This window comes from Mus caroli, unplaced genomic scaffold (assembly GCF_978045245.1).
Source record: "Mus caroli unplaced genomic scaffold, Mus_caroli_1 scaffold_7, whole genome shotgun sequence".
NCBI lineage: Eukaryota > Metazoa > Chordata > Mammalia > Rodentia > Muridae > Mus > Mus caroli.
Genome location: NW_028227262.1, coordinates 114,354,887 through 114,381,555, shown reverse-complemented (window position 1 = coordinate 114,381,555; position 26,669 = coordinate 114,354,887). Strand labels below are relative to the sequence as shown.

General features: G+C 39.8%; 1 protein-coding gene across 2 annotated transcripts in view; it reads left to right on the top strand.

The window, feature by feature from the left end:
- Nup205 (nucleoporin 205) overlaps positions 1-26,669 on the top strand; it is a 70,734-nt gene that overhangs the window by 25,057 nt on the left and 19,008 nt on the right. For both annotated transcript variants that reach the window (XM_021164044.2, XM_021164043.3), the window contains exons 14-30: positions 394-444; positions 1,768-1,977; positions 4,521-4,620; positions 5,196-5,333; positions 6,990-7,179; positions 8,744-8,864; positions 10,335-10,416; positions 10,664-10,828; positions 12,833-12,957; positions 17,404-17,518; positions 21,188-21,337; positions 21,825-21,896; positions 22,285-22,442; positions 22,941-23,021; positions 23,528-23,719; positions 25,015-25,282; positions 25,377-25,475. In XM_021164044.2, coding sequence (XP_021019703.1) covers positions 394-444; positions 1,768-1,977; positions 4,521-4,620; positions 5,196-5,333; positions 6,990-7,179; positions 8,744-8,864; positions 10,335-10,416; positions 10,664-10,828; positions 12,833-12,957; positions 17,404-17,518; positions 21,188-21,337; positions 21,825-21,896; positions 22,285-22,442; positions 22,941-23,021; positions 23,528-23,719; positions 25,015-25,282; positions 25,377-25,475 — 2,317 coding nt within the window. The remainder of the gene's footprint in view (positions 1-393; positions 445-1,767; positions 1,978-4,520; positions 4,621-5,195; positions 5,334-6,989; positions 7,180-8,743; positions 8,865-10,334; positions 10,417-10,663; positions 10,829-12,832; positions 12,958-17,403; positions 17,519-21,187; positions 21,338-21,824; positions 21,897-22,284; positions 22,443-22,940; positions 23,022-23,527; positions 23,720-25,014; positions 25,283-25,376; positions 25,476-26,669) is intronic.

Below are 26,669 nucleotides of genomic sequence, written 5' to 3'. Positions count from 1 at the left end.
TTATTCACATAAACAACTATTTTCCAGTTTCTAAATGTATATTCTAAAGATGAGAATAACTAAGTTATCAGTGCTGTTACTATGAGACTGCTGTTCCCCTCCTGATCCATAGTAAAGCAGTGTTTAGCAGGTCCTATGTACTTACTGCTTTGTAATGGGATGGGATTCAGGTTTTTCAGAGAAAAGTAAATTGTGTGTTCTTAGGATTTACCAGTTTCCTGTACATTACAAACCCAGAAATTCTGTCTGCCAGAACTGCTAATGAAAGTCGACCAGGGACTCCTTGGTGATCACTTGTGTTAGTGGGTAGTTGAGATCTATAACTGTTCGATGGCCATTATTGCTTCTTGATGGACAAGGATGCTCATGATATGTATTTCTTCTTTCTTCCAGATACTGCAGACGGTCAGGGTTCCAAGCCAGAGGCAGGCTATTGGTATTGAGGTAAGGTTTCCCCTTTAAGATTCAACACTACATTCATTCATACAGTAATGCCAGAATAAGATTGTGAAAAGTTATTTGTAGCCTACTACTTTTCTGTAATTTTAAAATTTAATGTATTTGCTTTTGGAGGGTTCTCTTACTAGTGCTAAAATAGAGATAGAACTGTTTTTATCATTATTTTATATGCTTGCTTACTGTATGGTCATGTGTGGCCCCAGGCACACATGTACCATAGTATGTATGTAGAGGCCAGGGGGCCTTTTAGAGTCAAGTCAGTTCTCTTCATATTGTGAGATAGTGGGGATCACACTCAGGGTTGTTAGGCTTGAAGGCAAGCATCTTTATCCACTCAGACATACTGTTAATTTTGAGCAAAGCAGTCAATGAAAGAAGCTAAAATATGTTAACAGTTGAAAGAGGATGTCACACGACAGTCATCTGAATTGAAAGTCCTGATTGTAATTGTTTTTTTAAGGTTAGTTAAGTCAACTTAAGAATTTAATGTTTTGTTTTATTAAGGTGATATCTTGCTTTGTAGCTCTGGCTGACCTTGGACTCTTGGTAACCCTTCTGCCTCAGATTCCTATGTACTGGGATACCAAGCAAAAGCCACTACCCCCAGTGTAAAAAATTATTTCTGTTCTCCTTTTTATTTGTTACACTTACGTATTTATTTGCTTTGCAGGAAGGTGGCACATGCCATGACATGTCAGTGGAGGTCAGAGGAAAATTTTTAGTTGTTTGTTCTCTCTTGAGATATAGCTTCTGGGTATCAAATTGACATCTTCAGACTTAGCAGCAAGCACCCCTATCCATTGAGCCCTCCACTGTCCCCCCTCCCTATTTCTTTTACTTTTGAGATTATAATTACATCATTTCTCTGTTTCCTTTCCTCCCTCCCAACCCTCCATGTATGCCACTTTGCTGTTTTGAAATTCATGTCCTCCTTTCATTAATTGATGTTATATACGTATATGTGTGTATATGAATATGTGTGTACGTATACATATATATTCCTAAATACAACCTGCTCGGTCTATATAATGTCACTTGTATGTATAACCAGTTGTTGTACCATGCCTTTTTTAAAGAATGCATGTAAAAATCTTTATCTTAAGGTTGAGATAATATGTGAAAATTAAAAATTCTTGTCACTGATTTAGATGGATACACTTGAGTGTCTTTTCTGCTAAGTAGGAAATGTACTATTTGGTACTGTTTCATGTGGTGATATGTCATTGTTGATGAGTTAGTACTGGCAACATGCTTTACCTCTGGTTAGTAGTTTGAGATTGTTAATTGTCTTTATTCTTCTGTTTGAAGGTTGAACTCAATGAAATAGAGTCCCGGTGTGAAGAATATCCCCTGACTCGGGCCTTTTGCCAGTTGATCAGTACCCTGGTGGAGAGCTCATTCCCTTCTAATCTGGGTGCTGGCCTGCGCCCCCCTGGCTTTGACCCTTACTTGCAGTTCCTGAGAGATTCTGTGTTTCTCCGATTCCGTACGAGAGCTTACCGGAGAGCCGCTGAAAAGGTTATGTTCAGAGTAAAGCATTTCTCTCCTATGAGTTTACTGTCACTTCTTTCATCCAAGGAGTAAGGGGCTATAAAGTCACTTTGGCTTTTGGAAGTCAATAAAATTCATAGTCCTGATTCTGTTATTCCTTCTTGGATTATTTTACGTGTCTTACAGACAACTTTGGGCATTAAAATCAAGACACACATCTCCGACAGGGACTTTGTGATGGGAGCTCACAGTCATTAACTGAACACTCTTAGACAAGATCTCACCATGTCTGATTGAGCAGTTTTATTAAAATTGAGCTAAAACCTTTCTACCTTTGTTGGGAACAATGGGATGCTTTAGACTCGGAATTGCATCAATTCAAGATGACTTGCTAGGTCTGTTAGTAATTCTAGGTGGTGGATTATTCACCCAGAGGAAAGCTATTGTTAGAAGTTGGTGGACTTAGCTGCCATGGGTGAATGCTGACAGCAATTCTTGGCACATTCTATGGACATCTTGGCTCTGCTCCTTGGAGCTCAATGTATATATCATTTTATGTAATTATAGTATTACCTCGAGGCGGGTACTATTAATGTTCCAATTTTACAGATGGAGGCTTAGCAAAGTTAAGGAACTTGCCTAAGTTCCAGGACCAGGATTTGAACATAGGACTCTGTCTTCAGATCCAAGCTCATAACCACTAAGCTATGTAAGAGACCCTTCCAGGTTCTTATGTAGTTCACCTTTAGTTTATAGTACTGTTTATTGTCTCACAGAATGTCCTTGGATATATTTTATAGGAACATTTCTGCTTTATCAGTTTGCTGGGTTTTTTTGGCCTGTTGGATGTTTTGTTATATTAATGATTATAAAAAGAATTTGGTTCATGCTAATATTGGACAGTTCAAAGCAAAAGAAATTATATCACCCTTAGCCCTGTTACCAAAAGAAAAATAATTTCTACTCATTTTTTTTCTTGTTTAACATTTAAATAACATTAGAAAGACTACCGTTCATCATCAGGCTGGGCAATGATGATGCATGGCTTTCATCATAGCACTCAGGAGGCCAAGAAAGGTGGATTTTTGTGAGTTTGAGTCCATGGCTACATAGAGAAACCCTGTCATGAAAAACCAATAAATAAATGAATAGCCCCCCCAAACTTTTACATTACTTTATATCCTTTGTCATGTAGTATCATGAAGATTTCAAGTAATTGTGAAGTTTTACTTTAAAAAAATTGCTTTTAGATTGCTGCATAGACCCCATCCCTTATATCTGTACCTGGCATAGCTGATTCATTGTATTTTCACACGGTTGCAGCTGTGCTTCATTAAATGTCATTCCAGATGAGCAGTGCGTGCTTGATCATTAGAATCCTTTCAACAGAGTGTTCTGGCACATGTTTCATACTCGTTTTACATGTCCTATTTGTACTTTCTTTACAAGATGGTTATGACCAGAATGTCCTGGTCAGCCGTGTACTTTGTAGATAACTGCCGCTTGTGTGAAGCTGCCCGTCAGACACTGCGGCTTTCTCTCCTGCCACTTGTCTTATTGTCCCTGAAGTTTTTGTCAGGTTTTAGAATGTTTTTTAATTGAAGCTTTCTTTAGCTTAATGTAGCTAACTATATCTTAAACCAATGGATTCTCATGAAAGCATTGCTTTGTGTTGAAATAAATACTAGAGTGTTAGAGGTAGTAGATTTAACAGTATTTAAGTCTATTAGCAGATAATGCCTTTTTAAAAAATATAAACAGGCCACAGTCCTTTTATAAATAATCCAAATATATAAATATATAATTCATATATAATAATCCAAATAGTCCCATTCCAAAACTCAACCTTAATAAAATTGTACAGTTTAATGATCATTACAAAAGTAACTGCCTACAGTGTAAAGCCCAGTATTGCAGACCTCCATAGTGACACTGCAGCTGTGTTATAGCAGAGCAGTGGCCATGCATGTACAGCCCAGACTCAGTCTCCAGTACCACAAAAGTGAGTAAACTACATATTAAAATACCCTGTGCAATGGATTTTAAAGCAAAGTTGGACATAGGTGTCCTTCCATGTATTTTCAATCCATCCTTAACAATGAAATGGTCATGGGGTCATTTGGGGCATTTTGACTGGTTGTTGGGCAGAGAGCCCTGGTCTGAGCATGTTTGCTCCTGGTTTGTGTGATCTGAGGGATATTCGTTCACTGTGTTGAACATCACTTGAGTTTCTTAGAGAAACTGAAATATTTGACCTTTAGAGAACTCTGCTACTGTATAATTATAAAGTGAACATACAGGTGCTAAATACCTAAACCTTATAAATGAGCTCAAACTTTGGCTCTAGAGATAGTTCTTAAGTAGTATTTAAAATATGTTTTTCTGGAAAAACAAATCTGTTACCTTTGGCAAAATGAAACAAGGTGAATTAAGATTGTGTTGCATAAATTAATAAAGTAGACAAGGGACTTGATTTGTTTTCTGGAGAGCAGACTGATGAAAGGAATGAAAAGCTTACAAATTCCCAACTCTGACTGTTCATTATACTGAAATAGATGTTTTTCCTCTAGTGGGAAGTCGCTGAGGTTGTCTTGGAAGTGTTTTATAAGCTGTTGAGAGATTATGAACCTCAGCTTGAAGATTTTGTAGATCAGTTTGTGGAACTACAAGGTAATTTAATTCTATTATTTTTCAAAGTATTTATGATTTAGTGATTTTTAAATATATATACATATATATGTATGTGTGCGCATATATATGTGTATATATATATGTTAAGATTTATGGGTTAAATTAGAATTTAATCTTTGCTTTATTGTTTTAATCATGTTCTGTTCAAGAGAGAAAATAGGATTTTTGGGTTCTGGCTCTCATGTGCACATCAGTCCTTCCTGTGTAAAATTGCTACTCTTTATAGTTTGTGTCTCTGTCTGTGACTTGACGTTTGCCTTCACCTGTGTTAATGCTATTTAAGTTACAGTGTCATTATTCACAAAAACAAAGGTTGTAACAAAAATTCAAATTGAGGGACCTGTAAGATGGCTTCTAATTGAGTATTTATAGTCAATGACATCTGCACTAAGCCTGACACCTTTGTTTAGTCTACCATGGAAGAGAACTAAGTCTTCAAGTTGTCCTCTGAAAACACACACACACACACACACACACACACACACTACATAAGCAAATAGTTTTAGTTTTAAGGCAATACTGATTGACTGTCTTTTGGATTGTGTACTGTTCAGGAGAAGAGATCATGGCCTATAAGCCCCCTGGCTTTAGTCTGATGTATCACCTACTGAACGAGTCACCCATGCTGGAGCTCGCCCTCAGTTTACTGGAAGAAGGAGTTAAGCAGCTTGATACCTATGCTCCTTTCCCTGGTATGTGCCTGAAAGTCAGAAGTGTTGCCACCTTCACGGTTTGTAAATGGAGAATCTATTGGAGATGATCTCTGATGTTCTTTGGTACTGTAAGAGTCTTTAACAGTGGCATTTCCAGTGAGTGTGTATGAGTGAGTACACAGACTGAACTCAGGACAGAGGTTTGTTGGCTCTGACTGTCTCTAACATGCTTACCTCTGAATCTGAAATCTCATGACACCTACAGAAACACATACTATAGACTCTGTGGTCAGTAAATGGTGCTTGTTATCATTGCTGTTACTGGTTGTTCTCTGCTTTCTATGCAGTTGGCTCTGAAAAGCATGGTGTGTGTTTAACTCTATTTAAACTCTTTATTTGCACAGAAACCTTCAGTGGCAGATCTTGTTTCCATTTACCAAAAAGATGTACAAACAGGTTACACTGAGAGCTGGGATTTGATCCTAGGCAGTTAGGCCCCAGAGCTCATGTTTCATACTGATGTGTTTTATTGTATTGCCTTTAATGTGGCAGTGATCTAAAATAGAAAAGTCAGATTTTAAACATAGGATTGTAACTACATAATTCACAGATATGAAACAGTAAAAATAATTAGGCCAGCATCTTAAATTTGAAAGGTTGAGATTAGAGGTGGTTTTTATTATATTTTTTGCTTTCTTTATTTTTAAAACCCCTTTTTTAAAGGATTATTTTTATGAGTGTGAATGTCTTGCCTACATGTATGTATATGCACCTTGTGCATGCCTGGTGCCTGTATCAGATTCCCTGTAATTGGAGTTATAATTGGTTGTGAGTTACCATTTGGGTGCTAAGAACAGAACCCATATTCTCTTCAAGAGCCTCGAGTGCTCTTAGCCACTGAGCGTCTCTTCAGCTTACATGTGCCTTTATTTTCCCAGTGATGATGTCTTATGTGGCGTTGGTTTCTCACTCTCAGCACTGTTGATGATTTAGCTGATAGTTCTTTGTGGTGGGTGCTGTACTGTATGCTGTAGGCTTTTTTTCTGTCTCCTCGATGGCAGTTGCATCCTTTTTTTTTTTAAAGATTTTTATTTATTTATCATATGTAAGTACATTGTAGCCATCTTCAGACACACCAGAAGGTGGCATCAGATCTCACTACAGGTGATTATGAGCCACCATGTGGTTGCTGGGATTTGAACTTAGGACCTCCAGAAGAACAGTCAGTGCTCTTAATCTCTGAGCCATCTCTCCAGCCCAGTTGCACCTTCTTATTAGGACAATAAGAGTGTTTTAGGTGGAAATGTTGACTGGGGACAAATCAACCCACTCTGAGAGCCATTGTATCACACATCAGATATTTCTATTATGATTCATACAGTAGCAAAACTTACAGTTGTGAAGTAGCAATGAAAATAATTTTATGGTTGGGGGTCACCACCGCATGAGAAACTGTGTTAAAGGGCCACAGCATTAGGAAGGTTGAGAACCACTGCCCTAAAAGATCAGGGAAAAGATAAAAGAGAAGTTAATACTGAATAGCCCGGGCCATGGACATCGATGGTTTTTTAATGGGTGGAAGCTGTTTGAAGGTGCTATTGGAGGTTTGTGAAAACAAAAGACTTTGAGACTACAGCTTGCCTTTTAGTGTTTTCTCTTAAGTACATTTAGACTGTAATTTCGTTGGGGTTACAGGAAAGAAACACCTGGAAAAAGCAGTTCAGCATTGCCTGGCACTGCTCAACCTCACTCTGCAAAAGGAGAACCTTTTCATGGACCTTCTGAGAGAGAGTCAGCTGGCTCTCATTGTCTCGCCGTTGGAACAGCTCTTGCAGGGAATTAATCCGAGGACTAAGAAGGCAGACAACGTGGTTAACATCGCCAGGTGAGTGCCCTGAGACACAGCAGAAGGGACAAGGAAGCCACTCTAGCTTTTATTTTTCTCTCTTTTGTTGCATTTGTGTGTTGAACATCACAGACTATAGGTTTTGGCCTACTTAGTTTTGTTTTTTTTTTTTTGAGACTTTGTTTCTCTGTGTTGCCCTGGCCAACCTGGAGCTTGCTCTGTAGGCCAGGCTGGCTTTGATCTCAGATTTGCCTGCCTCTGCCTCCCGAGTGCCGGGAGTCAAGACGTTCACCAGCATGTCCTGGCTGGTTTTGGCCTACATTAATATTACCTAATTCTATTCCTCTGATTGTCATTACTCTGAGCCATGCTGGGTCTTTTCTTTTTTCTCTTCCTAGCTCATTCTATGTCTTAAAAGCTTCTATGTCTGAAATGAATAGTATTTATCTTCCTGTAGGGAAACTTGAGTGTTTGGACAGTGGGGATAGAGAGCCCCTTCTAGTCTCTCTGTGTGTGTGTGTGTGTGTGTGTGTGTTTGGGTATACACATGCACATTTGCTAACATTCTGGTGGTTTGGTATTTCATAGCTTGTTGAAACCTTGGCTTATCATTCACATCAGCTTCATATGGTGGTCTGTGGAGATATTTCTGCCCACATAGCCTTTTGTGAGGACAGTCTTGTTGCACCCTTGTCTCAGTTTTGTAAATTGCTGTGATAAAACAATGTGACCAAAAGCAAAGCTTACAGAAGAAAGTGTTTCATCTTATAGCTCTTAGATCACTGCTCTGTCACTGATGGAGGTCAGGGAGGAACTGGAGGCAGGAACTGAATTTGAGGCCATGGAGGTTGTTACTGGCCTGTTCCTCATGACTTGCTCAGCTTCTTACAGCACCCAGGACTACCAGCCTGGAGGTGGCATTGCCCATAGAGAGCTGAGCCCTCCCACATGAACCATTAATCAAGAAAGCATACCGCTGTCTTGCTCATGGACCAGTCTGGTGAGGACATCTTCTCTATTGAGGTTTCCTCTTCCAAAATGACGCTGGTTTGTGTCCAGTTGACATGAAATTAGCCAGCCCAGTCCTTCTTAGTTACCTTATCAGTACTTGGTTTGCCACATATGCAAAGACCTTTTTCTAAATAGTCCTTGTGTATTAAGACTTTACTATAGATATTTTGGAAGGGCATGATTAAGCCTTTGACAAATTCTTTGTAGCTAGAAGGAGGACACCTTTCTCTCATTTGTCCAAAGTGTTGTATGGGTAGGTGAACCTTTGGCGTAGAGTTTTCTTTCTTTTTTTTTTCTTTTAAGAATCATTTTATCTTTAATTTTTATATGTATTTGTGTGTGCCTACTTGTCTCTATGTGCATCACACGTATACCTGAGCCTGCAGGTGAGAGATGAGGTTGGATCCTTCAGAGCTGGAGTTTGACATAGTTGTAAGTAGGTGTCGGTGCTGAGGGCCAAACCCAAGGTTCTCTGCTAGAATAGCAAATGCACTTATCCACAAGCTATCTCTCGAGCCGCTCTACATTTTCTTTATTGAGAATAGTGAGAAGGCAGATTTGAATACATTGTTGTTTAATGTTTCTTCTGAAGGTATCTGTATCATGGGAACAATAATCCTGAGTTGGCATTTGAAAGTGCGAAGATCCTCTGCTGTATCTCTTGTAATTCCAACATTCAGGTCAAAATGGTTGGCGATTTCACACATGACCAGGTAATGATTCTGTTGATGGTGCTCTCTGTCAATCATAGTGTCCAGATGAAGTGTATGTTTGTTTGTGGAACAATTTTCTAAAAATAAGTGCACTTATAAGTGATAAGGTGAGAAACCTGCCATGCAAGTTAATACTTTCACAGTGTAGTACCCTCTGTAGTGTGCGCTGTATAATGTTTACACCCCAGTATGTTACTGTGTAGTCTACAAAATGGCTTTAAGCATTTGAAGCCATTGAGTTTGTAGCCACAACACCTGTTTGCTGAGCTAATTACCTTTGCAGTTTTCTGGTGAGCCATAGGTGTGTTATGTTGGGTATTATAGAGTGTGTTTATGGGTCTTTCTTTCTTTTTCCCAAGACCATGGTGCTCCAGAGATCCTCCTGCCTCCACTCATGGAGGCACTATGGACTCGTGTTCACTCCCAGCTCAGATGCTCCTTTTTCTTCTGTCCCTAATAGTTTTGTTTCTCTTTTTCTCATTTAAAATGGTGTTGTGTTGCCGCCGCTGGTTCAGGTTCTGCTTACGAGATCTCCTCTCTGATCCCATGCTGGATTCTGCTCTGTAGCTGCTGTGTTCTTCTCAGTGGATAGCACAGCTGGCCCTAACTGGCTTGATATTTCTTCTGTAAACATCTAGTGTGTGTAAGAGTGTCTGAACTTTATCTTCACAGTGTTAAAGCAGGAAGCATTCTATCACTTTGCATGGGGTGACTATGCATGCACAGGTGGCTTTGCTGGTGAGAGGACAACCTGTAGGGAGGCAGTTTGATCCTCACACACTTAGCTATCTCCCTGGCCCCCAGGTCTTCATTTGGCTGCAGTTTTAGTATTATAAGACCTTTCATATGACTGTTCTCTGCCACTGGGTCAGTAGTATGCTCTAGTAACAAATCAGAGTGACCTCCCATCTAATAAATGCCCTGGGAATGAAGGCACCATCAAGACTGAGAGCCACTGTAAGATACAGATGTGGCTTCTGCATTCTGACTTTTCTATTTGAGAATGGGTCTGGCTACGAGATCTAGACTGGTTGAGAACCTACGATTCTTCTGTGTCCTCTCCCTCTTAAGTGCTGGGCTACAGGTATGAGCCACAATGTTGAGCTTTAAATTAAGTACAAATTATCATATGGCGTGGAACATAAACTTGATGACAGTTGCCCCCACCCCCCATTTACCTCCTTCCCTTTTTATTCTTTGAGGCAGTGTCTCATTATATAATCTTGGTTGGCCTGAAACAAAGACTGGCCAGGCAAGTCTTAAGCTTAGATCTTCTTGGCTCTGCTTCCCAAGGACTGGGATTGAAGGTGTGTTCCCCACACTTGGTCCACTTTCTTTTTTCAGAGGAAGCTGACTTAAAACTCAGGGACATCCTACCTCAGCTCCTAAGTGCACAGTGTTTGTCTTGGGGTCTCTGGTGTGTAGAAAGGCGTTGCTAATTTGACATTTTTCTGTCTTTTATGACTTCAGAGTGTGAGCCAGAAGCTGATGGCTGGATTTGTAGAGTGCTTGGATTCTGAAGACACGGAAGAATTTGTACGTGTAGAAGAGGGTATGGCTCTGATTAACGTGTGTCTTTACTTAAAATACATACATGGCATAATGAGGAAAGCCTTGAAACTCTTAATGTCTAGTGCTGATATAAAAGAGATTGAGAATTTGCTAGAATAAAAAAGAGTTCTAAGATTGTTTAAATCAAAGCAATATAAAAGTCAATCAAGAATTAAGTAAATGTGGTGCTTCAAACACATGCTACCTAGTATTAACTTGTGATTTTGTTTTGTGGATTCTGTATTTAGGCTCAGAATTAGAAAAGAAGTTAGCTGCGATCCGTCACGAAACGAGAATCCATATCTTGAATCTTCTCATCACATCTCTAGAACGCAATCCACCCAATCTTGCTCTCTACCTGTTGGGTTTTGAGTTAAAGAAACCCATCAGTACCACCAATCTACAAGACCCAGGTATAGCTGTACCACACTTGGGCATTTAAACAGATTTAATGGATTGAGATTTGTCAGTGTCTGTGGCGAAGAGCATGACAGAAGCAAGTTGGGGAGGAAAGGGTTTATTTGGCTTACACTTCCATACTGCTGTTCATCACCAAAGGAAGTCAGGACTGGAACTCAAGCAGGTCAGAAAGCAGGAGCTGATGCAGAGGCCATGGAAGGATGTTCTTTACTGGCTTGCCTCCCCTGGCTTGCTCAGCCTATTCTCTTATAGAACCCAAGACTACCAGCCCAGGGATGGTCCCACCCACAAGGGCCTTTCCCCCTTGATCACTAATTGAGAAAATGCCTTACAGTTGGATCTCATGGAGGCATTTCCTCAACTGAAGCTCCTTTCTCTGTGATAACTCCAGCTGTGTCAAGTTGACACAAAAATAGCCAGTACAATTGACCCCTTGTCAACTTGACACACAAACACATCACTAGTAAGCCTCAACCCTTACATTCTTATTCATCCCCAAGATCTAAATAACTTTAAAAGTCCCACAGTCTTTACATATTCTTAAAATTTCAATCTCTTTAAAATATCCATCTCTTTTAAAATTCAAAGTCTTTTTACAATTAAAAGTCTCTTAACTGTGGGCTCCACTAAAACAGTTTCTTCCTTCAAGAGGGAAAATATCAGGGCACAGTCACAATCAAAGCAAAAATCAATCTCTAACCATCCAACGTCTGGGATCCAACTCACGATCTTCTGGGCTCCTCCAAGGGCTTGGGTCACTTCTCCAGCCATGCCCTTTGTAGCACACACGTCGTCCTCTGGGCTCCAGATGCCTGTACTCCACTGCTGCTGCTGTTCTTGGTGGTCATCTCGTGGTACTGGCATCTCCAAAACACTGCGTGACCCCTTCAGTCCTGGGCCTTCAATTACAACTGGGGCCACACCTTCACCAATGGCCTTCCATGGCCTCTCACAGTGCCGAGCCTGAGCTGCTGTGTGACCCCTTCATGCCTTCAAAACCAGTACCACCTGGGTGACCCTTACACATTACCAAGTCCCACTGCAGAAGGAGTACAACCTTGCCTATCTCTGGAACACAGCCTCTTTGTGCTTTCAGAAAACACTTCACAGAAGATGTCACCTCAATGATGCTGGTCTCTTCTTAATCACTGCTAATTTCTTAGCTCCAGCTAACCAGCATCAATAGTCCCAGTAATGCAAAGTTTTTGCTTTAGTAGTTCTGGTATCTTGTTAATCACAGCTGATTCTTCAGCCCCAGCTAACCAGAACTACAAAATCTTCACAATAAAAACAGCAATGCCCCTGAAGAGAGTCTTTAATTTTCCCTCTGAAATTTCACAAACCAGGCCTCCATCTTCTGCACTGTTCTCAGCATTATCTTCCAAGCTCCTACACAACATCTGACAGAGCTCTTAACAATGAATGGATCTTCAAGCCCAAAGTTCCAAAGTCCTTCCACAGTCCTCCCCAAAACATGGTCAGGTTGTCACAGGAATACCCCACTCCTGGTACCAATTTGTCTTAGTCAGGGTTTCTATTCCTGCACAAACATCATGACCAAGAAGCAAGTTGGGGAGGAAAGGGTTTATTTGGCTTACACTTCCATACTGCTGTTCATCACCAAAGGAAGTCAGGACTGGAACTCAAGCAGGTCAGAAAGCAGGAGCCGATCGCAGAGGCCATGGAAGGATGTTCTTTACTGGCTTGCCTCCCCTGGCTTGCTCAGCCTACTCTCTTATAGAACCCAAGACTACCAGCCCAGGGATGGTCCCACCCACAAGGGCCTTTCCCTCTTGATCACTAATTGAGAAAATGCCTTACAGTTGGATCTCATGGAGGCATTTCCTCAACTGAAGCTCCTTTCTCTGTGATAACTCCAGCTGTGTCAAGTTGACACAAAAATAGCCAGTACAGTGTCCTATATCAGCTTTTGAAAGCATGTTCACAATTGAGCAGAAACCCTGAGAAATGTTGAATTTCCTTTTGGTTCCATGTAGGAGTGTTAGGCTGCCCTCGGACATGCCTGCATGCCATCCTCAACATTCTGGAGAAAGGCACAGAGGGGAGAAATGGCCCAGTGGCTGTGCGGGAGTATCCTCAGCTGGCCGACCTGTGCTACCAGGTACGCAGTAGAAAGCACCTTGAACTGGGCAGAAACGTGAGCAGCTCAGTTCATAGATGGGAGGACAACGACGAGGCAGTATACAAATGTGTTCATTTAGTAGTTCTTCTAGTCTTTCATTTGTGGATAAGTCCCATGAGGCGTGAATAACAACATCTTATAGATCTGAAGATGTTAGCAGAGTGAAGAAGGAGAACTGCTAGGTGTTTTGGTGGATTTTACCAGTGGTACTGTATTTAAAGTAGCTCTTTGGGGGCCTAGAGCAGGCTTGGGTCAAAAGATCTCTGGTTGCCACCATCTGTTCCCGAGGCAGGCTGAGCTAGCTTGGGCTTGCTCTGTTGTGTGGCTTCCCTTGTGTGACCCTTTTCATATGTGGAATGGATTCTGCAGTGTAGAGTGGCACTACAAGCAGCACCTTAGAAGAAGCATGTAAACAAGTCCATGGCCATGGAGATGGCAGGCATCTGATTTGAGTTTAATTCATTTGTACATGTGTTCTAAGCGCTGTGATTCCATGTCATACTGAAAAGGTAGATTATTCTCTTGATGTAATGGAGACATTTCTGTTATTCTCATGTTTGTCTTTGTGATGTGTCAGTCTTTGTCCTCTGGTGTCCCAAGCAATCACACGTTTTGAATCTGAATTCTTTCTTAGAGAGTGATCTGAGGTACCTTGAAGCTCAGCGTTACAGAGTCTGATATGTGTGCAGAAACAGGTGAACAGCTCTATCATCTAGGCCAGGGGAGGTGAAGTGAATACAGCTAAGTTGAAGACCAGAAGAGAAGGCGAAGGCACTTTCTATTGTTTAACTGATTTGTGTTTTGTTTGAGGACTTTAGCTTGTGGGATCACAAACTAGTAGCAAAGCTGTTAGGAGACAGGCAGTCAGTCTGCAGCAGAGGTGTTTGCCTTTTATTCTGTGCTTTCTCTTTATGTGTGCTTATATGTAGTTGCATTCAGTACACACATGGTTTTGGTGTTCCTTTTACCCCTTTTATACCAGTTTCTGTAGTCCCTTTTCTTCCCCTTTGGATACATTTTCTGTGCTGTCAAAGTGTATCTTGTTTGGTATTTTTCTAGGACTGTATTTCTAGGGCCAGCAAGAGAGCTCAGCTGGTTAAAGCACTTCCCAGCAGCCTGACAGTGAATTCAGTCTCTGGTAGAAGGAGGGAACCAATTGCAGAGTTGTCCTCTCCCCTCCTCTTGGCACACATGCTCATAAACATCATGCGTACACACTGCACATGTGCATATGCACACACACAAACAGAACAAGTAAACACAAAATAAATACAGATTTCTTTCTAGGCAAGGGTTTGCAATTATTTTTGACTCACTGGCATGTTTTATAAGGTCACTGAATAATGAACTAACAAGAACTGGACTGTTGCTATTAATGAAAATGGACAGATTCCTACACTTCTCTAATCCCAACATTCTTGTTAACTGCTAAACCTATGACCTTATTTTATATGCATTTCTGTTAAAAGGATTGCATATGACATGTATTGACGCTCTATTAGGGTTCAACTTTGGCAATAGCACTGTAATCAGGGTTGTATGGAGTTTATTAACAAGTAGTTTCTCTGAAAGGCAATTTACTTCACAGCTTTCTTGGGCTTTAGAACTAAATATATTTCAGAACTATGTTTGGTCCTGTTTTGTTTAGGTTTTTTTTTTTTTTTTTTTTTTTTAGAAATATATATATATTTTTTGGGGTGGGGGTTGGTTTTTTTGAGACAGGGTTTCTCTCTGTGGCCCTGGCTGTCCTGGAAGTCACTTTGTAAACCAGGCTAGCCTAGAACTCAGAAATCCACCTACCTCTGCTCCCAAGTGCTAGGATTAAAGTCATGCGTCAGTACTTCCCGGCAGAATTCTATATTTTTTATTATATTTTGTGTGCACGGGTGTGTTAGCAGTAAATTATTTAAACAGCAGTGAGCTCCCGGCTGGTGATTGCACTTCTCACCACCTGCCTGAGTTCTCTGGATTTGCAAATGAAAAGACACACACATACATCTATACCTTACCAGCTCAATGGCTGTGGCTGGGTCACTCCTGAACCTCTACGTGGCTAACACGCTCTCTTCTAATATTCCTGAGTTAACACTTGCTAAATCTGTATTTCATCTTTGCTAGCCCAGATCCAATCTGGGGAGTGACCCCTGGCACCACTTTCCCAAATTCCAAATTCTTACATGTCGGTGACTTAAGTCTGATCTCTCTGCCTCCCCATCATGGCGGTTCTGCTCTTTCTCTCCTCTGTGTTTCTTGCCCGGGAATCGTAAAAGTCCTGCCTCTGTTCCCTTGCCCAGCGATTGGTCACTGTCTCTTTATTGACCTGTCAAAAAGCCAACTGTTGGCAGGAGCCTTCAGCAGATGTGCAAATTCCCATGTAAGCACAAATCAAATCCCCAACACATGTGCATATCACCATGCTAGGGTGGAGGTCAGAGGACATTTGAGAGACAGTTCTTCCTTTTACCATGTTGAGTCCTGGTGATTAAACTCAGGCTGTCAGGCTTGGCAATAGATGTCTAACACACTGAACTGTCTCTCCAGCCCTTGGCCCTGACTTATGCAAAATTAAAAAAAAAAAAAAACCGATATAAATATGACTCTAGCTAGACCCTGAAAAGGACCTTTGTGTGCAGTGTGAGAGTTGGAAGACAAAGGAAGCCTGTGGCCTTGTTTGTGTTAGACAAGTCAGGTAGCTGAAACTTTGCACAGACGACTTTGAGCACTGGTTTAAGGGTTATAAGCAATCTTACATATATGGAATTTGTAAAGAGTATTGGTTATATCAGTTCAAAAGGGATGAATAGTTGCTTGGCTAGAGTTATCGCAAACAATCATAATAATTATGATAAGTATTAATGTACTGAGAGAATGTTGCTTAAAAGAGCCCAATACATATACAAGTGAGTACTAAGTTCTTATAAATGGATGACCTGAGAATGAAAATACCTCTGCTGCTTTGCAAATACTGAAACCTACGTTTTGTAGTTATAAAGAGATTCTGTGACTTACAAGATGTATGCCACCTGCTGTCTTGGGGTTTCATTGCTGTGAAGAGACACCATGATTACAAAAGGCAACATTTAATTGGTGCTGGTTTACAGGTTCAGAGGTTCAGTCTGTTATCATGGTGGGAAGCATGGCAGTGTCTAGGCTGGCATGGTGCTGGAGGAGCCAAGAATTCTACATCTTGTTTCAAAGGCAGAAAGGCAAAGACTATTTCCCACATGACTAGGAGGAGGGTCTCAAAGCCCATCCCACATTGACACACTTCTCCAACAAGGCCACATTTCTCCTACAAAGCCACACCTTCTAATAGTCCCATTCCTTAGGCAAGCATATTCAAACCACCACATCTGCCTTGCTACCTCATTTTTTATCCTCATTCATTCATTCATCAATGCATCCATCCATTTATTTATTTGGTCTTTTTTGTTGTTGTTGTTTTGTTTTGTTTTGTTTTGTTTTGAGATAGAGTTTCTCTGTGTAGCTGTGGCTGGCCTTGAGCTTACTGGTTTAATTATTTTTATTATTAAAAATAGATGTCCTCTTGGTTTATTGTGAATAATTTTCATTTTTGTGCCATTTTATCTATGTATTTATGAAAATTATGTACATAATGGAGATATTTGTTTGCTTGTCAGATCTACTCAATTTTTCTTGGATTGATATAAATGTTCCCTCCTCCCCCTAAAGTTGTATTTAGTGCTTACATTTCTAACAGTGAAGTTTGGACATTTTTATAGTATTTTACTAGTGATTGTTGTAGTTCTACTGAGTTTTACTATTTTTTTTAAGTTGAGATAATTTTCAGAAGTGACCACCAGGTAATGCTACTACTAATTAAAATACTAAAGCTTAATTAACTTTATGTATGTTTATGTATGTTTAGGGTAAGTTCAAGATTTAGTCCTGCAACTCATTTTTACTTTGAATGCAGAGTCTTGCTATGTAACCTAGGCTGCCCTTGAATTCATTATTATCCTTCTTCAGCTGCCTTAGTTCTGGAATCTAGGCCATGTCTGGCAGTGTCAGTACTCTGAGCTGTGTTCTCTGTGCTGTTTTGAGTTGGTACACCAAGGACCTGGATTTAAAAATTTAAGTTTATGGGGCTGGAGAGATGGCTCAGCCATTAAGAGCACTCACTGGCTGTTCCTCCAGAGGTCCCGAGTTCAATTCCCAGCCCAGATGGTGGCTCATAACCATCTATAATAGGATCTGATGTTCTTGTCTGAAATGCTGATGTACATAATACAGATGGAATGCTCATATAAATAAATAAATAAGTCTTTAAAAATTCTAAGCTTATATTTATTTTACACATGTGATTATTCATTTGCTTAGGTTGTTGATGCATCTTAAGTTTTACATTCATACTTTGTTATCTTAATCAGTACAGAAATAACTGATTTTCTTTTATTTCGTTAGGTGATATATCAGTTATGTGCATGCTCAGACACATCTGGTCCTACTATGAGGTACTTGAGAACCAGCCAGGACTTCTTATTTTCCCAGTTGCAACATCTACCTTTCTCGAACAAAGGTAGGGCATTGTATTGCTTTATTACTGCAGGTTGAGAACTCTTTGTTTCAGAATTTGAATATTTGATTAATTGGTTGATTGATAGGGTCTTCTCTGAATCTGGGCTTGGAATTTGAGGTACTCTGCCTTGTCTGTGATTACAGGCATATCCCACCATGTTCCCCTCAATCCCTTTTGACTTGGGAGTATTTCTTACATATTAGGTATCTTGAGATTGTACCCATTTCTAAACATGAAGTTCATTTGTGTATGTAAACCTTATAGGAATAGCCTGAATTGAAGTTAATTCATTCTATCTACAAACTGTCATGTGACATGCCACACTAGTAGTATTATGTGGGTCCTTTATCTTGGGGCCTGGCACATGCTGGGTTTTGTGTTTGCAGATTATAATTGGTGAGATTGTAACCAGTGTGCACACTGGTGTTAGTGGTTAGGTGCTGAGGCCTTCCCATGTGCAGCACTTGGAACTTTACTGCTGTTATTTGGATGCTTTTGTAATTTCTGCTTGAAGCTTCCTGTTCTTACTTTCTAGTGTAGAACTGCATGACTGTAGTCTGATTGAGGGAGTTTATTCTTTTCTAACAAAACTTAAAAGTTTTATTAAAATGATAAGAAAACCACTGAAATTAGATCGCATAACGTGTGTATGTGCATGTGTGTGTGTTATATGTGTGAGGGTGTGCACATGCCACACTGCACACGTGATTGGTCAAGACAGCTTTGTAAAGTCTGTTGTCTCTTTTCCACCTCTGCATGAGGTCTAAGGATTGACGTTGGCTCATCAGGCTTGTGTTGCAAGTACTTTTATCTGCTGAGACATCCTACTTACTTGTGAATGAAAATTACTTAGAGAAATTTCTCATTTACATTTGTGTCTTACATATATTTGAAACTAAACTGCCCTGAAATAAAACTTTGAAAAGTAATTTTAGAGGAAATTATAAATCTAGTTTATTGACATAACTAAGAACTGTTCTGGCCTAATTTAAATTTTATCAAGGTTCTGTTTTTTTCCTTTAAATTAAAAAAATAAAAAGTTTTTAAAAAAATATTTCTGTTTTTCCTGTATGTATACTTGGTGTATACTAAGACCAGAAGAATTGTGAATTGTTTGTTTGTTTTCTTTTCTTTTGTTTTTGAGCCAGGGTCTCTCTTTGTAGCCTTGGTTGTCCTGGGACTCACTGTGCAACACATGCTTGCTTCAGATCTACCTGCCTCATGAGTGTCGGAATTAAAGACATGTACTATGTCTGGCTCCCCCCCCCCTTCTTCCTGTTCACTGTATACAAATCTTTTCTTACTCTTGCTTGTGTTAATTTCTTACATATATAGTAGAACTTTTTATTTATTTTTTATTACATTTTGTGCAACAGCATTCCTATATACGTTGAAAGGCAACTTTCAGGAGTTGTTTCTCCTTTCCCTGTGCATCCCAGGGATCAATCTTAGCTAGTTAGACACACTGCAAGTACCCAAATCTGCTGAACCACTTCAAAGCCTTAGCTTAGCATTGTGATTTATGATATAGCCAAACCGAGGGTGTCTTGAATTTGTGAGCTCAGACTATTCTCCACCGCAGTGTGGGTACCACAGTGCAGTTCTGAAACTTAATTATGGCATCATATTTTGAAATCAAAGTTCATATAGACTGTTAATACATTTCTTTTTCTAGTAATTGTCAGCTTTCTAATTAGGTTTTAGAATACTGTTATATCTTTAGAATTATCTGATTGACAAAACAATTTTCTTTATTTTCATAATTTTGTCATTTTTAGTTATGAGATTTTGTTTATTTAAGAACATTATAGAAACTTTAAGTTTTTATACATGGATAATCCAAAAGAATAGTCACAGTATGACTTATGTGTTATAAAAATGGACTTAACTTGGCCTGTGTCTTAGTTAGGGTTTCTAGTTCTGTGATAAATACCATTACTAAAAGCATGGGTGGGTGGGGGGCTGGAGAGATGGCTCAGTGGTTAAGAGCACTGACTGCTCTTCCAGAGGTCCTGAGTTCAATTTCCGGCAACAACATGGTGGATCACAGCCATCTGTAATGGGATCCGATGTCCTCTTCCAGTGTCTCAAGACAGCTACAGTGTGCTCACATATATAAAGCATGTTGGGGAGGAAAGTGTTTATTTTATCTTACTAGTTAGTCTCAGGTTATACTCCATTAAGGTAGGAACTTGGAAGCAGGAAGTGAAGCAGAAGCCTCAGGGAGTGCTGCTTAGTGGCTGGCTCCCATGGCTTGCTCAGCCTGCTTCCTTACATGATCCAGGACCAGGGATCTGGTCACCCACAATAGGCTGGGCCCTTTCATAGCAGCTCTTTTTTTTTTAAAAAAAAGATTTATTTACTTATTATATATACACAGTAGCTATCTTCAGACACACCAGAAGAGGGCATCGGATCCCTTTACAGATGGTTGTGAGCCGCCATGTGGTTTCTGGGGATTGAACTCAGGACCTCTGGAAGAGCAGTGAGTGCTCTTAACCGCTGAGCCATCTCTCCAGCCCTCATATCAGTTCTAATTAAGAGAATGTGTCACAGGCTTGCCTGCAGCGATACAGGCATTTTCTTAACTGAGAAGTAACTTCTCAGTTACTCCATCGTATGGCAAATTGTCAACCAGTGCAGATTGAGATTGTTAGTATTATTATTTAGCCAACTATGCTTATGTTGTCATCATTTAGGACTTCAAAGCATAGGACCCACTAAACATAAATAATACTGAGCCAGAAATGGTCATGCCTGCCTGTAATTCAGATCAGCTTGGGAGGCTCAGGTAGGGGCTGTGTTTGAGACTTGTCTTGGTTATTGCAAGACTATCTTAAAATAATACTGAATTTGAAAACCTTTTTTTGAAAGACTTAGTTTTGAATTTGTGTGTGTGTGTGTACCTGTGTTTACATGGACCCCTGTCTTCAGAAGCCTGGGAAGAGAGTGGCAGATCCCATGGACTTCGTTATAGGAAGTTAAACCAGGATCCGCTGCAAGAGTGGGACATTCCATTAACCATGGAGCCATCTCTCTTAATCCCCTTAAACTAGTTTTAATAATGTGGTGTATAGCCCTAATTATATGTCAAGGCAAGAGCTCTACCAACTGTCTTATCACCTTAAATTATATAGCCTAAAATTATATAATATAGGCTTAAGTATGTATTTTTTGAGTAAAAATAGTTTTTTAAAATGAATTATTATATATTTGAATTACTTTTCAAAACAAAATACAAAGTGACATTCATGTTAAATTGTGGCAGACTTTTAAGGTCTTTGTGAAATTACTCTGGTAATAAACTTTTTTTTTTTTGAGCTAGTGTCTCACTATATATTCCCAGCTGACCTGGAACTTGTTGTGTAGATCAGGCTAGCCTGGAATTCACAGAGATCCTCTGTCTTCTGAGTACTTGGGCTTAAAGGCATGCGCCACATCTGGCACAAATAAAAATTTTATCATTCTCTTAAATTTTTCATAGACATAGAATAACATCTTTTTCTTTTGTATCCTCTTTTTCTTTCATAATTTTATGTTCTGGTTATGATGTTACTATGATTCAGAAATTACTGACTTTGTTTCATGAGGAAGTATCTGATGATTTATGGAATTTTCTGATCTTGTATTTGAACAATGGGAGATGAAATTTATTTGTTTAAATTCTAGAGCATGAAATCTCCATGCTGAGTCAGATGTCGTGGCTTATGAAGACGGCCTCAATAGAACTAAGAGTGACATCTCTGAATCGCCAGCGCTCACATACACAGAGGCTCTTGCACCTCTTACTGGATGACATGCCGGTGAAGCCGTACTCAGGTGAACACTGTTGAGGGGCACGGTGGCGTATGCTTAGGGTGGGGCTGTAGACAAGACTGCTGCTTCCCAGCTTTGAGTGTCTTTATCTTTAAAACAATGAAAAGTTGTCCTTTGATGTCATTTCATTTTCCTTTTAATGAATTTGCCATACAAAATAGTGAAGTTTGTCATACCGAACCATCATAACCAATGCTGTTTCACTGAGTATTACATATGCATATTAAACATAAGCTTCTTTTTAATCATTTTCTTAGTATGATGGGGCTTGCTAGTTGTGAAATTCTAATTATCCTCTTCAGAGTTATGAGTGGGTCAGTTGTGATGGAGAAGGGTAAATGGACATTTCAAAGTCCTCGTAATTTTGCATTTTTATCCATTTACAAAAGGCTCTTTGACCCAGAAATAAAATGTTTGTCACCTCTGAGTAAATGTAATTTTTAAAGTGTACCTTTCCTTTTCTGATCTACTGCTATTGGTGTTCCAACAGATGGTGAAGGAGGAATGGAAGATGAAAATAGATCTGTCTCTGGGTTCCTTCATTTTGACACTGCCACAAAAGGTGAGAGGCCCTTGGAATTTGAGGACATTATAGACATTACACTGCTTAAAATTGCAGGATAATTTACTGGTATCTCTAGGTTCTGGAACGATATAGAAGAGCTATGTAAAGGATTGCTTGTTGTCTATAAGGGTTTATAGAGCAGAGGAAAAAAATTATCTTAGTGAGTGGCCAAATCAGAAATAAGTGGGATTTAGATTTCAGCAGGGTCTCTGGTTTCAGAGCACAGCATGCTAATGAGCTAAGTATGGTTGGAATCAGAAATAAGTGGGATTTAGATTATTTCAGCAGGGTCTCTGGTCTCAGAGCACAGCGTGCTGACGAGCTAAGTATGGTTGGTTCTCCTCTTCCGGGCCTCAAGGACGGTTTATTTACTTCTTGTTTCTAGTGCGTCGGAAAATTCTCAGTATTCTTGATTCGATTGACTTCAGTCAGGAGATTCCTGAGCCTTTGCAGCTGGATTTTTTTGACCGTGCTCAGATTGAGCAAGTCATTGCCAACTGTGAGCACAAGAATTTACAGGGGCAGACGGTCTGCAATGTCAAGGTGAGGGCTGCGCTCCAGAGCCTGCAGTAACTGGTTCAGACACCAAGCTGCCAGAAAAATATAACCGTAGAATGTACATAGATTAACATGTTACTGTTCCTGTTATTAGTTTATTGGGCTGTTTTGTCTAACAGTGAGGAAATAAAAAGTCAATAAATACTCTTACTTTCTTTAAAAGCTTTCCACATCAATTTTCCCACCCAGCTAGGACTACAGAGTAGTTTTCACTGTTGTTCTCTACCAAGTGAATGATTACAGCAAAATGAGAAGGCGATTGAGGCTCCCAGCATTAAATTACTGTCCCTCGGCCCTGAGCTACTATTTTCTGGAAGGACCCGGATGGCTAATGTTTTTGTGTGCAAATTGGACCTTGCCATTGGTGCATTGTATGCAGAGATACCTGGACCTTTTCCAGTTAGGGCGGGCTATGGTAATTACTATGTATTATTCCACCAGCATCTGATGATACTGTTTTTCTCTTTTTCACTAATTGTTTAGCTTCTTCATAGAGTTCTTGTAGCTGAAGTCAATGCTCTTCAGGGTATAGCAGCAATAGGTCAGAGACCTCTGCTGATGGAGGTAAGTAAGCTGTGTTAGGTTGACACCTTCAGCTCTTTGTTTGGACTACTTAATTTGCTTGCTTAAAGAGTGGTAATTGCATATGTAATTAGTCAATGACTTACACGGAGGGCTGTGAAGTAAATAAAGGCATTTGCTGCCAAGCCTGACGACTTGAGTTTGGTCTTCAGTACCCACAGGATGGAAGAAAAGAAATGACTCATGGAAGTTGTTTGCTGATCCCTGTACATTTCCTGTGGCATGTATACATGTGAGGGCACATACACACACAAACCACACATACACACACACACACACACACACACACATAAAATTAAACTTTCATGGAATGTTTTGCGGTTTTATATTTTTTGTGGTTTTCAATTTATTTTTAAAGTTATACAATACAATTAATAAATATAATTTGAGTGTTTTCTGAATAACTAGGAAGTATTAAAAATAGGAAATTGTTTAAAAGATGTATTATCTCCCTGAATGTTAACCACTTTCAATATTTATGGCTTTAGGAAGTCAGCACTATTCTTCAGTATGTTGTAGGAAGAAACAAGCTGCTACAGTGTCTTCATGCAAAGCGGCATGCTCTAGAATCCTGGAGGCAGCTGGTAGAAATTATACTGACAGCTTGTCCTCAGGAGCTCATCCAGGCAGAAGATCGACAGCTGATTATCCGTGACCTTTTACAAGATGTGCATGATAAGGTGATTTAGTTCCCAAGTTACTTTACTGCTAGAGACTTTCATGTATGAATATATGGTATTATAATCATATACATTTGCCTGTAAGCAAATATGCTGCTCTAATTGTTTTTTTCCATTTTAGATTAGAAGGAAAATAGAGTTTATAATACTGATGCAAAAAGAAAGCTATTTAATCCCAGCACTTGGGAGGCAGAGGCAGGCGGATTTCTGAGTTCGGGGCCAGCCTGGTCTACAGTGAGTTCCAGGACAGCCAAGGCTGCACAGAGAAACCGTGTCTTGAAAAACCATAAAAAAAGGAACTATGAGCTAGAATGTTTCAGAATTATCCAGGAAGCGTTGTAAATATAGACTGTCTTAGGGCTTCCATTACTGTGAAGACACACCATGACCAAGGCAACCCCCATAAAGAAAACATTTAATTGGGGTGGCTTATAGGTTCAGAGGTTCTGCCCATTATCAGCATGGAGGGAAGCATGGCAGGCATGATGCTGGAGGAGCTGAGAGGTCTGCATCTTGACCCAAAGGCATCCAGAAGGAGACCATCATGGGCAGCTAGGAGGAGGGTCTCTTCTACACTGGGTGGAGCCTGAGCACTAGGCATCTTCAAAGCCCCCCTACACAGTAGTCCTCCAACAAGGCCACACTTCCTGTTAGTGCCATTTCCTGTGAACCAAGTTTATCCAAACCACTTACATGTAAGCAGATCTTACCTAGAACTACTGAATATGACCCTAGTGGTACAAAAAAATTAAGTTTTCACAGAATACCATGGATGTGTAATTTCAAAGCAAAAACTTTCTGCATAGAATTCTGATCAGGATTAATTAACACTTGTTTGGCGTTTTTCCCTTTGAGTAGTTCTTACATTTGTTTTGTTTGTTTTCTGAGACAGGGTTTCATGGTGTAGCTTTGGCTGTCCCAGAATTCAGTCTGTAGACCAGGTGCATCTTAAGCTCACAGTTATCCACCTGCCTTTGCCTCTCAAGTGCTGGAATAAACATGTGCACCACCACCACCCAGCTTAGTTCTAGAGTTTTTGGGTGGTGGGGTGAGATTCAACACAAGGTTTCTTTGTGTGTAGCCCTGACTCTCCTGGATCTACTCTGTAGATCAGGCTGGCCTCTATCTCGAAGACATCCTCCTGCCTCTGCCTTCCAAGTGATGGGATCAAAGACACGCGCCACCACTGCCCCCCAGGTCCTACATTCTTAAGGTAGTTGTAAAGCTTTATGTTATGTGAGACTTCCTGAGTTCTCGTGGGAGCTGGTCTCACTGGTTCCCCTTTGTACTTTAAGGTGCTGGATGATGAAGCCGCACAAGAGTTAATGCCAGTGGTTGCCGGCGCTGTGTTCACCCTGACTGCTCACCTAAGCCAGGCTGTGCGCACGGAACAGAAGCAGCCATTGGTCTCAGGACCTGGAGAGGCCCATTATGCTTTCATGCTTGATAGTTCTTTGACCTCACCTCCTGCAGCAGAGAGCCGGCCCGTAGGCTTTGCGTCCATCGGAGATTCTTCGCTTCACATCATACTGAAGAAACTGTTGGATTTTATTTTGAAGACAGGTTTTTCCATCTACATTTTTCTAAGCATTATGACTTTGTTCTGACTTTGAGTGAAATGTTTTCCCTTGACTGCATACATGTCTTTGTCTCCTAGGTGGTGGCTTCCAGCGTGTAAGGACTCACCTGTACGGCTCTCTGCTTTATTATTTACAGATTGCCCAGAGACCAGATGAGCCGGACACACTAGAAGCTGGTAAAGTTAGACAGATTTTTACTCTTTTCTCTTTGTAAAGATGGTAGCTTCAGAAATCTAAGTCACTTCTCCATTTTTTGACTCAGCACAACTATAATTAGTAAGTCTTGACATAGCCATTAGATTGCTGTAAAGTGGAGGACAAGTGTAGTTTTTAAGAGTTAGAAGATTAGTATATAGACATTGTAAGGCAATAACACTCGGTGATATTCTAGTTTTATAGACTTGAACTACAGTGTACTGTCTGTAGGGTTGGACAATTGTCTCTTTTCTCCTTGTATCACAGTACATATCTGTTGGGGTCTTATAAAATGGCTGTTGTCCTATAGTAAGGCTATAACATTTAAACAATTTCTTTATTCATAGACTTAAAAATTCTAATATTTTACTATCACAAATATTGCTTCAAAATCCTCATATGTCTACTTTTCAAGAAGATTTGTGATAGAATTCACATGGGAAATAATATGTAGTTTTATTTTAATAGATTTTTTTAGAATGGCCATCTAAAATGGTCTTACCAGTATAAATGCTCACCTGTAGTATATATATTTTTTATACTATGTGAAGATTGTGTTGGATAAATTCAAGGTAGAACTTTTTCATTTAAAGGAAGGCATGGCTAGAGACAATGGCTCAGCAGTTAAGAGCACTTGCAGCTCTTGTAGTGGATGGGAGTTCAGATTCCAGCACTCATGTGGTGGCTCTAAACCCATAACTCCATCTCTGGGGGATCCAAGTCTCTTATGGTCACCTGTTCACACATATACATAAACAAATATAAATTGAAAAGGAAGACATTTAAAATACTAAGCTGAGCAGAGTGGCCCATGTTTGAAATCCTACTCTATAGGACTAAACATGAAATTACTTCCAAACAAAATTTCTGCTTTATTTGGTGTATTTATGGAAAATTTAGAACTTGCTAGTTTTCTTTTTTTGAGAAATTTTTGTCTATATTATATCTGATCCGTCTTAGCCAAACCATATGTTTAAATCACCTTTATAATGAATATGTTTTTTATTGTTAATTTTGTTTCAATTAAAACTATTTTGCCTTTATTTTTAGTAATTAGTATTTCAACTAAACTATTTTGAGAACTTGTCAGTAGCCTCATCTAATGATAGGCTTTCAGTGTGCTCTCTTCTTTATGAATGTTTGTATTTTAAGTGTGGTTCCGCTCACCCTATCCT